Source organism: Calidris pugnax, unplaced genomic scaffold, assembly GCF_001431845.1.
Source record: "Calidris pugnax isolate Ruff unplaced genomic scaffold, ASM143184v1 scaffold27, whole genome shotgun sequence".
In the NCBI taxonomy this organism is placed as follows: Eukaryota; Metazoa; Chordata; class Aves; order Charadriiformes; family Scolopacidae; genus Calidris; species Calidris pugnax.
The window spans coordinates 12,408,340-12,422,295 of record NW_015090893.1 but is presented as its reverse complement, the minus strand read 5'-3'; the positions used below and the strand labels follow the sequence as shown (position 1 = coordinate 12,422,295).

The following is a 13,956-nucleotide window of genomic DNA, read 5'->3' as shown; positions in this document are numbered from 1 at the left end:
GGTCAGATAGACCCTATGCTTTTCCCACCCCCATAACAGCATATGAGACTCCCATGTTCTGCTGGGGGTTTCACTGAATTTTTAGAGTTGGAAGGGACCACAGAGATCATCTAGTCCAACTCCCCTGCTAAAGCAGGACCACCCAGAGCTTGTCAGAGCATGTTACTCAAGACTGCATCCAGGTGGGGCTTGAAAATCTCCAGAGAAGGGGACTCCACACCCTCCCTGGGCAGCCTGTTCCAGGGCTCTGTCACCCTCACCGTGAAAAAGTTCTTCCTCATATTCAAGTGGAACCCTTTATGTTCCAACTTGTGCCCATTGCCCCTTGTCCTCTCACTGGCAACTACTGAAAAGAGTCTGGTTCCCTCCTCCCTCAGCCCGCCCTTGAGATACTTCAAATAGAAGTGTTTCAGCTTTGCTGCTCTGAAAATAATAGTTTTTTTTCTTCTGGATGCGTTGATATGGGTAGGCTGTAGGTTGTGGCCTCCCTGGGCTTTCCTCTCCTCTCTTGCCCCACCAAAGCTGGACCTTGGCTTTTTGGCTGGGTCTTGGGGCCCAGCAGCCTGGTTTATGCCAAAAGCGGGGCTGCAGCTGAAAAAATGAGCCTGGCATGTGCCAGTGGTGGCAGCGTGGTGGATGCCGAGCTGCTGCTGATCCACCCAGGAGATCAAAGGAGCAGAAGTCATCCCACGCTGGGAGATGGCCAGGCACCACGCCAGCATCGCTGCAGCCCGGCTTATCCTCCCACTGCTGAATAATTCATGCCATTGCGGTGTGTCATTAGCGGGGCTCTTTGGGAAATCAGTGCTAAGAAAAGGTAATCGCTTGAAGCTGTGGCAGAAAAGTCTCCTTGAAGTACACGGACTGATGGGGAGCGTGGTCCCTGGAGGGGGACCTGAGGCCACTCGGACCCCAGGCTGGGAGGGGTGGCTGAGCACAGGCAGCTCCTGCTGGTCGGGGTGTTTCTGACCATGGAGAGTCACCATGGCTGGATCCATGGCTGTCCTTTTTTCCATGGAATGGCTTTGCTGAGGCTGCTCCTTCCCATGTGCCACTTAGCAAAGCATCATCTCTGTTCCTCTGCCCTGCAGCTGCCAGCCAAGGTGACCCTGGGGAGTTAAAAGTCTAAAGAAAAACATCACTGCTGTTATTTGTGCTGCTTCTGATGCTGGGAAGAATAATTTGGGTTTGCCTTATGGGAAGAAGGGGTGCATGTTGCTGAGAAACTGCAGCACTCTCGGAGTGAGGATGGGATGGCACCACGGTGACAGCCTGCCCAGATGCTGAGCCAGCAGCAGTGGTGGGTCCTTGCTGCAACACTGCTCATGCCATCCCACTCTGCTGAAAATGCCAGCGAGCAAAGGCAGAAACTCAGGTTTATGAGCAGAAAATGGGGGCAGAGCAGGTAGACCCCCATCTTTTCTTTTGGCCGTAAGAAAATGCTGCTGTCCAAGGAAAAACCTGCTCTTCACAACCTCCTACAGTGGGGTGAGCCTGCTGGGGGGACCCGGCTGCATTTAGAGTTTTATTAAAAACAATCACAGGAAACTGCAAAGCTCACAAGGAAAGCTGAGTTGGGGACCTGCACAAGTGCAGTCCCTCCCTGGCTTTAATTTGGGATTAACCCCAGCTGTGGTGGGGTAAGGGGGTTGGTCTTGCCAGGTGATGCTCGTCCTGTAGCTGACATTTCAGGCAGGAGGGAGGTTGTTGTGCCACTCTCTTCTCAGTCTCTCTACATGATGAGCCTCCCTGGAGCCAGCAGGTAGGAAGCTGTGGCATTCCCAGGGTGTTTTGGGGAGTGGGGTGAATCCCTGGCTTGGGATATGGAGCTGGGGGCAGGATTTGCGACCTGAAGTGCTGGGGGAGCATAAACCTTGCGTGGTTGGACTGGGGGTTTGGAGCTGTGTGCTGTACAGGTGGGATTTCCTTCTGCTGGTCCTGCCCAGAGGCATCCCTGTTCCTCGGGGCCTGGCAGAGATGATGCTGAGCTCTGTCTGCAAAGTGCTTTAGGGTTGTTGGGTCATTGAGGCCGGCAGGACCTCGGGAGGTCTCTTCCCCAGCCTGAAGCAACTCTTGGAATTACAGAAAAAGTTCTTTATACTCTCCCCCAGGTTCTTTCCTGCATTTCTTTACACCACTCACTGATGTATGAGCTTAGAAATACTGTGCCTAAATTAACGTGCAGGGATTGTTCTCTTTGAGTGCTCTGGGGTGTGCTGGTTTGTACTGCCTGTGCTTCCTTTCGGCTGCTGTGTGATACAGACACAGGGGTGGGCTGATACCCACCAACACGCTACTCCCTCGCTCTAGCATGGTGTGCTGGCATCTTCCCAATGGGGCTGTTGGATAACTGAGTCTTTTACTGGGATTTCTGCATTGCCTTCTGGGCTGTGGCATAACTGCAGGACCCTCATGTGTAGCCAAAGTATATGCATCTTTGGGCAAAGTCCTTCAAGGGTCCTGCCTTTTTCCCCTGGGAGGGGACACTGAGGCACTGCCTTGGGCTGGGATGGTCCCCCCTCATCTGTCCCTTCTTGGCCCCCGCAGCGCTTTATCCCCTGCGGACCTCGGCTCTTGGAGGTGCTGCTCCCCTCGTCCTCCCTTTGCCATCTCCATGGTGATAGCTGATGACATCACTGCCACTTACAGCATCGCTGATGCTTTAAGCTTTTGTGATGTCAGCAGCTGTTGCTGGGGTAACTCTCGAGGTGGATCGTGCTCTCTAGTTGACTGCGAGCCCTTTCCAGAGGAGGCTGCCCAGCGCGCGTGGGGGAGTGACAGAGGGTTTTGGTGACAAAATCGTTGCTGAAGCGCGTGAGAGCTTTGAGAGGTAAAACAGGGAGCACTCTGGGGGGCTGGTGGGTGCTGGAGAAGTGGCAAGTGGCCCTAATGCCCAGGGGATGCTTGGGCAGGGGAATGGGACTGTGGGTAGGGTCTACAGGTCCTGTGACCCCCAGAGCTGGGTGTTTTGTGGACTTCTCTGCAGATATGCTTGAGTCAGGTGTGATTTCCAGGTTAATCGGTTGATCGTCATCTCTTTAAGGGCTGTGGCTTTACTTTCAGAAATGAGATGAATTTCTGTTTTCCCCAGGTGTGTTTAGTTGGGGATGGGAATCAAGGCAAGGCTTGGATTTGGGTCCTTTCAACCCTTTTGCTCCTGAATTAACAGATACAGGAGGCTTGTGATTTCCCAAAGTGGAGCAGGCTACTGTGGGTCTGCTGCCTTCCTCTGGCCCTTATAAGACCCTCAAAAATGCATTGAACTTTCTGTCTTGGTACTACTCTGGAGGCTCAAGAGGCTGGGTGTGCTGGTGTCCAAAATCAGCGGTTATTCCTTGGGCTGCCCATGGCTGGAGCTAGACAGGGATGTCCTATTTCCAAGGGAATCCCTGAGTTATCGAATAAGATCATGATAGTAAAAAAATCCAAACTCTTTTAATACTTTCCAAAAATCAACAACAAAAAAAAGTTACATCAAACAACCAACCAAAGAAAACCTCTCACGAAGAAACAATACGTTTTCCAAGCACAAGGCCATCCAGGCAAACCCACGCTCAGTAGCTCCAGTGCCCCGTCTCGGGCAGGAGGTGCCACACAGAGCTGGCCAGTCTTTTTGGGGTACACCATGGAGTCCCAGCTGCATGGTAGGACCATGAACTGCTGTGTTCAGTGTGGGACCATGACAGCCACGGGGACACGTCTGTGCTCGCGTCCTCAGGGCAGGGTCTCCCTTGCTCTCCCTCGAGCACAGCCCGACTGGGCAGGGGTCTTGCTTTGCTGCTGGTTTGAGTCTGTGGGTGGTTCCTGGTGCGACAAGGCTTGTTGCTTGGTTTTTCTACAGAAATGAATTCTTTTTTTTTTTTCTTGGACTTCTGTTGGCCAAGTGAGGGACGAACTGATGGGGCCAGCTGCATTCCCTTGTCTCTCTCCCTGTGTCGGGGAGCAGACGTGGAAGAGGGTTTTGCACCAGCTGATCCATGCCACTGGGCAAACTATTGGCTTGATGCAAGCCTATGGAGCCAGAGCTGGGGGCAGGGAGCTTCTGCTGTCCCACCTGGGGCACTCCCAGGCTGTACATCGCTAGTCCTTTCACACCTTCTCCACCATGACTGCTGCCATGCCTACAGTGCTTGCCCTCCTCCTCATCCCTGTGGCCAGGGAGCCTGGGGTGGGAGGAGGTGGCAACGCTGTGGTCCTGCGTGTAGTCCTTTTGGCAAGGAGGCAGGTTAGTCACTGGCATCCCAGGAGCATCCTCCGTGTCCTGGCGGTGGCTGGAGCATTTCCCATCTGTTTGCAGCAGGACCACCATGGAGGGCAGCAGCAGGGGAGAAGGATCCAGCCAAATTACATCCCAGCTGTGCAGGGGGAGATGCTGCAAGCTGGGGGGGGACACACATAAGCCTCCCTTTGGTGGCATGTGCCAGCTCCCTGCACACTGTTCCTTGTGGAGATGCGCTTCTCATCTCAAGGATGAGCCCTCCTCCCTCCTATCTCCCGGAATTAAAACATCACCTCCTCGCAGCTCCCGTAGTCACTCTCTACCATGTCGGAGCCCTCGTAGTTGGGGGGTTGAAGGGGCTGGGCTCGGATGCTGGGCTGGTGGCCCACCTCGCAGTCGGCGTAGGAGGGCTGTGCCACGCTGAGCCGCATGCTCACCCGCTTGTAGCCGGGGTCGGGCTGGTAGGGGATGCCCTCGCCCTGCACCAGCTGGGCTGGGTAGTAGCTGATGGCCGTGTATTCGTTCTGGCACTGGGAGGCTGCCACGTCCACGGGGCCGAGGGGCAAGAAGTCCTCCAGGTTCTGGTTGCTGTAGCGGGGCGGGATGGGGGCCCGCTTGTTGCTCTGGTCCAGCGGGAAGGGGAAGCCCCCGTAAAGAGCCACCGGCTCTGTTTCTGCTGGCGGAGGGGGTGGTGGGGGTAACGGAGGGTGGGAGGAGGACGCAGGGGGGCCTTGAATGATCTCGTAGTGGGAATATTCCTGGACGTCTGATGACAGGTACCGGGGGGGCCAGTAGGTTGTTTCTGCTGGGTAGACTGGAATAAAACAGAGGGGAGGAGGACGCGGGGGGGCCTTGAATGATCTCGTAGTGGGAATATTCCTGGACGTCTGATGACAGGTACCGGGGGGGCCAGTAGGTTGTTTCTGCTGGGTAGACTGGAATAAAACAGAGTTGTGTTAGCTGCAGTTAGAGCTGCTGTTTTCCCTCTCTTGCCCTCCTGCTAATTCCTCCTGTAGATTCTGAGCCAACAGGAGATGTGACAGACCAGGGAAGAGAGGAGACATGGGGACGGGGGAGCTGTGCTTGCTGCCATGGGAATTGAGGAGACCTGAGGGCACCTCTGGCTGTGTTGAGGCAGTGTTCCCACCACCCTTCAGACATCCACTACTCTAGCACCCAACAGACACCCTTCATCATGCTGTTTGGATGCAAGAAGCTTGCATCCTTGATGAGGGGATGGGGCAGAGAAAGTGATCCTCTAGATCTCTTCCTTTCCCTGTAATTACTCTTGTGAACTCTTCTAACAGCATCCTTTGGTGATGAACTCTGGGATGGAGCGAAAGCAGCAACCTTGCTGTCCAGAGCCATGCAAAGTGTCTGCCTGGGAGCATTCATACAAATACCTCCACTAAAGCTCACACTGACTTTTAGGTTCTTAATTCTTAACCCTTTGTTTCATTATTCTCTTTTATAAGGTCTTTTGACCCAGGCTGTGCATTAAGGGTTTCTCTGCTGATTGTGTATGAGACCGAGCAGGTTAAAGCTGAAAACTGGGATGTAGGGGAGGGAAGAGCCAGTAAAGGACCCATAGCAGGGCTTGGGCAGCACTTGCCCATGCTTTGCTTGGCTTTAACCAATGCTGTTGGTCCCTCAAGTTTGCAAACCTTCTATCCACTTTGCAGAAGGAAGAGGGATGTGTAAGAGCAAGAAAAATCTGTGGCTACTGACCCATGTCTTCCCTGGCCCAGGTGCACTTGATGAAGGACTCGTTGTCGGAGTTGGAAGGGGGTGCAGCGGGGGGCAGGTTGGGTGCCACGCTGCACACGATGGTGCCCCGGTGCTTTGGGGCATTGGCCGAGTTGAAGGTGACAAATTCAGGGGTGCTGGTGGGTTTGCGCTGCTCCGGCGTGGCCCGGTCCAGGTTGTTGTGTGCTGCATCGCTGAGGATGTTGAGCTCGATGGGGGGCACGGCTTGGGTGCCCACACCCACGCTCTTGGAGAACTCGCTCTTGGAGAGCAGGTCGGGGTCCTCCCGGGCCACGGGCTTGTGGGCCTTGGCCCGGTGGCGGTAGCGCTTGCGGATGAGCACGAAGGCAGCAGCCAGGATGGCCACCCCCAGCACGCCAGCTACAATCTCCGCGATCTCCTCAGGCCCCACCGCCCACTGCGTGGGCACGATGGCGGGGGTGATGATGGGCTGCGTGCAGTAGTCCCCCTGGTAGTCCGATGGGCAGATGCAGTGGACGGAGCCCTGGTTGCTCACGCAGCGCCCGGCGTTTCGGCAGGGGTTGTCTTGACACTCCTCGGCCAGCTTCTCGCACCTGTGGGGAGGAGAGGATGGAGACAACCACCATCAGCCCAGGGATGCAGCTAAAACTGCGTCATCCAGTCCAGGGCTCTGACTTACACCAGCCAAGGATGCTCCATCCTGGTCTGCTCTCCCTCCCTTGCTCAACTCGGTGCTACCTGCCTCTCCTGGCAGAGGACCATGATCCTTGAGTATAAGATGATGCTTTTCAGGAGACAATGTTTTTGCAGGATGGTCCTATTTTTCAGTCATATGCAACAAATTAAAATGGGGGGCTTCCTGCCTCAGAGGAGTATTTGGAGTTTCTGGGGCTAACACCACAGAGAGAGATGCTCCCATCCTGTTAAAACAGGGAGCCCAGCGTCACTCTGAGATGTGTTAATTATTTCATGAAGTCTTAGATGTCCTCCAGGCTCTGTGGGGTTTCTGGGTGATCTGTGGATGTCTGCAGTTTGCAGAAAACATTTGAGGAACATCTAGCCTGAGAAGTGGTTAATGGGCATCCTCATTAGTGAGGCCTTTTTTTTCCGCATTTTATGGAGCATCTGCAGAACTGAGGCTTAATTTCTAATTCTCTGTCCTGCTCCACCTCACACAACCTAAACATTTCCCAGTAGTAGTTTTCTTCCAACAGTAATGATCTCTCCATGCCAGGGGGAGTATACAATGCTTTGTTGGCTTTCCTTCCTTTGTTTTTCTTGTTCCTGAGCAATGTCTGTGAGGTTTGGGCTCCTCTTGTTCCTTACTCAGTATTGCAGGATGTGTGAGCTGGTGTGTGCAACGTGTACCCACAGGCTCCGGCTGGACGACTGGTGATTTCAGAGATTACACTGCCACCTAATGCTCAGCTACATGGTTTTATTCCGAGAGTTGCACGAATAATTTCTGCCTTTGCATTGATTTGAAGGACCAGTGTTCATCCTGGTTAAGCGGCCGAGGCAGAAGGATGAGCTGGATGCGATGCTGTTGGAGCCTGTGCTGGGCATCTCTCCAGGCTGGGCTGGAGGCAGGGCAGGGGGCTGGGGGGGGGACGATGGGGGTGTGTGCGTGGCTGTGGTGGGTAATGCTGAGCAGCAGAGCAGCCTCTGGGCCTGGGTTAATTCTCTCGCTGCAGGTATTTGGCAAATGTGCACTGACATTTCACATATGGGCAATGCATCCAAGCTGCAAGGCTGATGGGGAGAACTTCAAAGGGATATGAACCGTAGGGTTCAGGGCCAAAGCCAAACACCTTGTGGTAACGGAGATGTGTAGGCTCTCTGACAGGAGAGGGGGAACGGCATCCTGCACGTGCTTTTCAGTGTAGCCCACTACCCTGAGCTGAATCGGCTGAGGGAGCTGGGGTTGTTCAGTCTGAAGAAGAGGAGGCTGAGGGGAGACCTTATCATGCTCCATAACTACCTGAAGAGGGGGTGTAGAGAAGCAGGGGTCTGTCTCGTCTCCCAAGTCACAGGAGATAGGACAAGGGGAAATGGCCTCAAGTTGCGCTGGCAGAGGTTTAGATTGGATATTAGGAAACATTTCTTTACGGAAAGGGTTATCCAGCATTGGAATAGGCTGCCCAGGGAGGTGGTTGAGGCACCATCCCTGGAGGTGTTCAAAAGACAGGTTGACATGGTCCTCAGGAATATGGTTTAGAGTGGGAGGTTGGTTTTTGGTTTTTTTTTTTTTTTTATTGCTTTTTTTTTTGTCAGAGTTAGGTTGATGGTTGGACTCTATGATCTTTAAGGTCCCTTCCAACCTAGACGATTCTATGATTCTATGAATCGTGGCTGTGACCTGGGACAGAAAATCCCTTTGGATGAGCCCTGCAGAGCTGGTCCTGAGCTGAAGTAGCTGCTGTAGCACCCAGGGTGGGTGTCCCAGCTATTGAGGGAGGGGGAACCTCACAACTGTGCTAGCCAGCCTCCCCCCAGCCTCAGGGTGTCCAACTGCCACCCACTGCAGTGCCTGCCTGTGCCCTGCTCCCCGGCAGCCCTGGCCTCTGGGAGGATGCCACCATGGCAGCTGAGCTCAGCTCACACCACGGGGAGGAGCAGCGTGTGGGGAGAGGCTCCCCCCTTGCAAGGAGAGGCTTTGAACCTGCAGCAGCCATAACACCTGAGGCATTCAAAGCATCTGCATGGAGAGGAGATCTTTTAAAAAAAAAAATTCTTCCTGCTCAGAGGAGATGGGGCAGAGAGGCAATGACCACAGGATGTCAGAGCTATTTATGTCCTGGTCTGCTCAGCTCTGCCTTTGGAGCCTTCCCTGGTGCCATGCTCAGCTACATGCAATTTGCAATTAATCCCAGAGCATCTGGGTCTGCTGAGGTTCAGAATGGTGCAGTGCTTGTTGGCAGAGGTCATGTTTTCAGCCCACCGTGGGAGATCCCCCGGCCCGAAGCCTCCCCAGCCCTTACCTTTCGCCCAGGGACCAGTCAGGGCAGAGGCAGGAGTAGCCAGTGGCCGAGAGGGTGCAGGTTCCCCCGTGCAGGCAGGGCTTGGACTCGCAGGGACTGTCCCCCAGCTCACAGCGCTCCCCAGAAAACAAACCAGGGCAGATGCAGGTGTAACCTGGAGAGGGTGAGAGTGCCATATGAAGACTGTATTCACATGGAAGAACCAGCAAGAACAGGGAGGAGCAGTGCCTGGCACTGATGGCATCCACAGAGGGCTCAGTCTGGCTACCTAAGCATAGGTATTTGATGCTGTGGGGCTCCCAAGCCATCCACGGGGGGCTGGTGGGCACAGTACAGGACTTGGAGTAGTTGCCAGATGCTGGGTGGCCACTCTGGGGCAACGCAGTGGCACTAGAGGGCTATTTAGGCAACATATCAAACCTGTCCCAGGCTGACACAGACCCTAGGGATGCATTCGGGGCACGGCTTTATTGCATGGACAAACTGGGGGATGAATTCAGGTTAGAGGAAGGGGAGCCTGGCTGGCTGATTCACAGTTTCTGACTCTGCTAAACGCAATCCTCTGTAACTTATTGTTCTCTGAAGCCTTTGGTCCTGCCAGTTCTCGCGGAATGAAGCGCCTGTCTCAACACGCCGGGTTTCTCTTCCCTCCGGGAGGTGTCTGGTGGCAACCAGAGAGAAACCCAGCATAGCTGGGGACTCGGAGGGGGCTGCTCCTCTGTGGGGCTTTTGGCTGCTCTTTAGTGTAGCCCTAAGCATGGGAATGTCCCTGGCTGTGCTGAGAGCTCCTGCTAGTCACTGGGCTGGTGGTGCCACGTGGGAAGCTCAGCCAAATCTTGCAATATCTTTGCTGCTCATCCTCGAGCTAAACATCCCTGCTTTGGAGCGCAGGGTGAACAAAGGCAGACCTGTTTCCACACGTGTGTTAGCGGTCGTGCAGCCAGGACGTGCTGGCACTTGTGCAGCAGGTGCTGGACAATGCTGGTAGGGCTGTGTGTGCCCCCACACACGTGTTCCTGGATGCAGGGGGTTCACATGGGTTTGCACCTGTGGTCCCGAGCGCTGTGGTTGATGTGGTGGCTGGTCTGGCTTTGACCCTTTCTGCACAGATGCGTTCTCACGTGGCCACGTGGCTTTCCCGGGCTCGCTTGCCCAGACCTGTCTTTGCCTCTGCATGTAATCCCACGCCTGAGATCCCTCGGCAGAGCTTTGCATAAACTGGTGCTGCGTGCCCGTGGTCTCCAGGCTTGAGCCCGCAATGCTCGAGGAAGCCAAACAGCCAGGAGAACCTCCCAAACTACACAGTCCTGGAGCAACCCCTTCACCGCAGCAGTCTCCTGCGTGTTCCTCTACGGGGCCATGTCCCACAGGCTCTTTCCTGGGCAGTCAGGCCATTTGCAGGGAAGCCCATCACCTTGGAAGGAAGCCATGGGAAGGGCACTGGATGATTATTAATGAGGGAATTATTTTCTTGAGTTTCCAGCCCAGCCAGAGGGGTTTTCTGTGCAGAGGGTCTCAGGGGTAAGGCTGAGGTGTGAGTACCAGCCAGGCTAACTGTTTGGTGCAGAGGCACCTCGTATCAAACAAGTTCACCTGAACCAGGCAGCTGCTGAGTCGACAGGGCTGGGAATGTTGTTCCCAGAGGCTGCGGGCAGGGCAGGAGGAGGTGTGCTCCCTCCTCCATCCTCGCTTGCTCGCCGGGCAGGGTGCAGGTTTTGGCAACGGCCCCAAAGAGCACAGAGCTGCAGGAGGATCTCCTGCCCCATGCAGTAGCCCGGAAAGCATCCCTCTGCCTTAAGGAAGGGCCAAAGTGTAGATGGTGTCCATCTCGATAGATGGGGCATTAGAGGGAGTAGCCCCACTGTTCTGGAAGCTGGGACGTGGGTGTAGGGCAGTGACACAAGGGTGGACGTTGCTGGGAGCTGTTCCTCCCCTGGAGACCACGGCCAACTCACCCTGTCCCTGTGATACAGCTCACGGCGGGGAGGCTGTGATGGGAGGAATGGGACAGTGGTGAGACTGTCTTGGGCAAAGCCTGGTACCAAAACTCTGTTGAGCACACACGCCCCATGTCAGCCTGAGACTCTTGGATTCGAGTTTACGGTTTTCCCATATCCCTTCCCATAGCCCCGGGGAGTCACTGACTGCAGTGGGAATAGACGAAGATCTTGGCTTGTTTCTGCCCAGATACTATCGCTGCATGATCCCATCTTGCCCGATTCTAGCCTTGCTAATGGCTCCTTAAGCAAAGAGGATGCAGAGGGGTGGGTGGAATTTCTATTTGCATTTGAGTTTTTGGCAAAGCTGTGCTCTCCTAGGTCATGCACACTCCTTAGAGACACCCTCCTGCCCTCCGGGCCATGGTCTGATGGGGAGAGCCAGGATGATGATCTCATACCCCCCAGCTGCTGCCACACTGAGTCAGCTATCACTTGAGGTCCCCCCCGGGATGGGGGACCTCTGATTCTTCTCTGGAGTCGCCCCCTCACACAGGGATGAATTAAGAGGTTGCACCTTCCCCTCCCCTCCCTGCTTATTGCTCTGCGTGGGATATTCACGTACCTCCTCCGTGAGTTTCGGAGCACATCCCGTTGTTGAGACATGGGTTGCTGCTGCAGGCGCCAGTCGGGGAGCAGCACTGCTTTATCCCCACCTCCTCCATGACTTCCTTTGCTTGCCCTTTCCCAGGCAGGAGAACCACCTCTCTGCCATTGATTGCAACCACGTCCAGGCAGCCTCTGAACCCCCGTGTGACTCTCTGGGACTGGAGCGGCTGCCGGAGGCCCCCAAAAAGCAGGTCTCGTCTGCCCTGGGAGATGCTACAGGTCACTGGTAGCTGGAGAGAGGCATTTCCCAGTCCATCGATGAGCAGGCGGACAGACGTGTTCTTCACCTCCAGGAAGACTGAGTGCCACTCACCATCACTCACAAAACGTGAGGAGGAGAGGTTCCCAGTGTAGTTCCCCCGGCAGCTGTACCCAAGTTGAGGGACTCCATTAACCATCTGCAAAACACGTCCCAGAATTCATGGTTAGCTGTGATACAGGTGGCTGCTGTTCATGGAGGTGTTCAACAGCTCTCCTGCTGTTTGTTCCCCTCTCTCCCTACCTAAACATTGAGAATCAAGATGAATCCCAACTTTCAGGCTCCAAGAATTACCAGTGAGGCTCTTTCACCCATATTAAGCTTTGCATGGACCAATTAAAACCTGTTTAAGTGACCGCAACCTCCTTTTATTTTGCAAAACACCATCATCTCTTGCACAACTTCACCCTGGTCCTTCCTTGCAACCTTTCACCAGTGTGCAGGGAGGGAAAATCATCTTTCCACATCACAGGATGCAGAGCTGTGTGATCATACTCCTGCAGCTGCTCACCCCTTCTCCCCCTTCCTGAGCCTAGTCAGAGCCCTGGTATTATTCAGACTATCCATAACTCTACCAGCAGTCACAGATGGACTCGTTCTGTGGCCTTTGCTCTGTTCTCACTTAGTGGTGGGAAAGGTACTGGAACAGTTCCCCTTTTGGCATGGGTCAGGGTGCTGGAAGAACCTTGGCGAGGAGGAGCATTGGTGGCTTTCTCAGGAGGACACAATGAGGAGTTGGGAGACAGAGCAAGGAGTTGTACCCAGCTCCTCACCAGCATGCTGGAAAGCCAGGCCAAAGCTGCTAATAGGTGTTGCAATCCAATCCTCGATCTCCAGCTGATGGGAGGAAGACAAGTTATTGAGCTTCTGAAAGCGAACTGCGCCACTGTCTACTGCATTATACTGGAATGTCAGAAAATCCTGTTTGTGGCCCAAGATTCATCTTTAAAACTCATATGGAGGAAGGAGAAATGAAAGGTTAGCTGTGCTGTTTCAGGGTGAAGTCAGAGATAAACCCCTCTTTCACCTTTTCTCCCCGGTGCTTTGTTGATAAAACCTCCCCCTCATGGAAGCCAAGAGCCTATAGTGCCACTGTCTACTGCATTATACTGGAATGTCAGAAAATCCTGTTTGTGGCCCAAGATTCATCTTTAAAACTCATATGGAGGAAGGAGAAATGAAAGGTTAGCTGTGCTGTTTCAGGGTGAAGTCAGAGATAAACCCCTCTTTCACCTTTTCTCCCCGGTGCTTTGTTGATAAAACCTCCCCCTCATGGAAGCCAAGAGCCTATAGAGAAGGAGAAAAGAGACGGATGGAAGAAAACATTAATGGAAAGCCTGCAGAGCTTGCTATGTAACATGAGGGATTACATCCCAGGCAAAAAAAGATCTGCATGAGGGACATTAGAGACGGCGAGGAGTGGTGATGCTTGGCAGAGACTAGAAGAGGAGTGATTATGAGTGATACACTGAACTCTAGAAGAACCTAGATATGATATGATGGGGCTACTCTGGAGGGGCCAAAAGCGGAGCAGGACAACAGTTAATTCTTAAGAGTCCATGGTATAAATAAACCCCAGTAGGAGGAGAGAGCAACTGCTGAAGGAAGGAAGAACTAGATGCAGCTGGCACACGCCATGGAAGGGCCTCGAGGCAACGTGTGTAAATCGCTTTGCACAATTGGCAAGCACACCAGAGAGCTCTGTCACTTGGCTGTATCTGGGGGAACATGATTTCACTTCAGATGGGTCTTTAGATTGGGCTTATCAATTTCTGGGGCTGGGAGAAAGCTAAGAACTCGATTCCCTGGAGCAAGAACTCACAGACTGCCAAGTCTTTCCCAGCTTGCCTGGTTTGCCATCATCTTGCTGCATGCTATTTATGAACGTCAGGACAGTTTAGTAATTGGAAGGGTGATGATATGCACGCCCTTAGGAGAACTCAGCCCCTTCAGCAAACCTATAAACCATTGGTTATGATTCTTTCAAGGCTTTGGTTCATGCCTAGACTACTGCAGCCCACAAAGCTTAGTCTTGAGAGATTCCTTCAGTTTTTTTTTAGACCAGGTGGTCTAAAAATGGTTTGATCCCTGAGATATTGTCAATAAAGTGAGTCAGGGAAGAAACGATTCACAGGCAACTTTATGGGGGAAGATTTATGAATG

General features: G+C 53.7%; 1 protein-coding gene across 1 annotated transcript in view; it reads right to left on the bottom strand.

The window, feature by feature from the left end:
* Window positions 1-3,461: 3,461 nt before the first annotated feature.
* Window positions 3,462-13,956, bottom strand: part of FAT2 (FAT atypical cadherin 2) — a 63,886-nt gene continuing 53,391 nt past the window's right edge. Inside the window, exons 22-26 of the mRNA XM_014947761.1 lie at window positions 11,491-11,932; window positions 8,929-9,082; window positions 5,948-6,540; window positions 5,035-5,154; window positions 3,462-4,985 (exon numbers count right to left, since the gene is read on the bottom strand). Of these exons, the coding sequence (XP_014803247.1) occupies window positions 4,501-4,985; window positions 5,035-5,154; window positions 5,948-6,540; window positions 8,929-9,082; window positions 11,491-11,932 (1,794 nt within the window). The 3' untranslated portion in view covers window positions 3,462-4,500. The remainder of the gene's footprint in view (window positions 4,986-5,034; window positions 5,155-5,947; window positions 6,541-8,928; window positions 9,083-11,490; window positions 11,933-13,956) is intronic.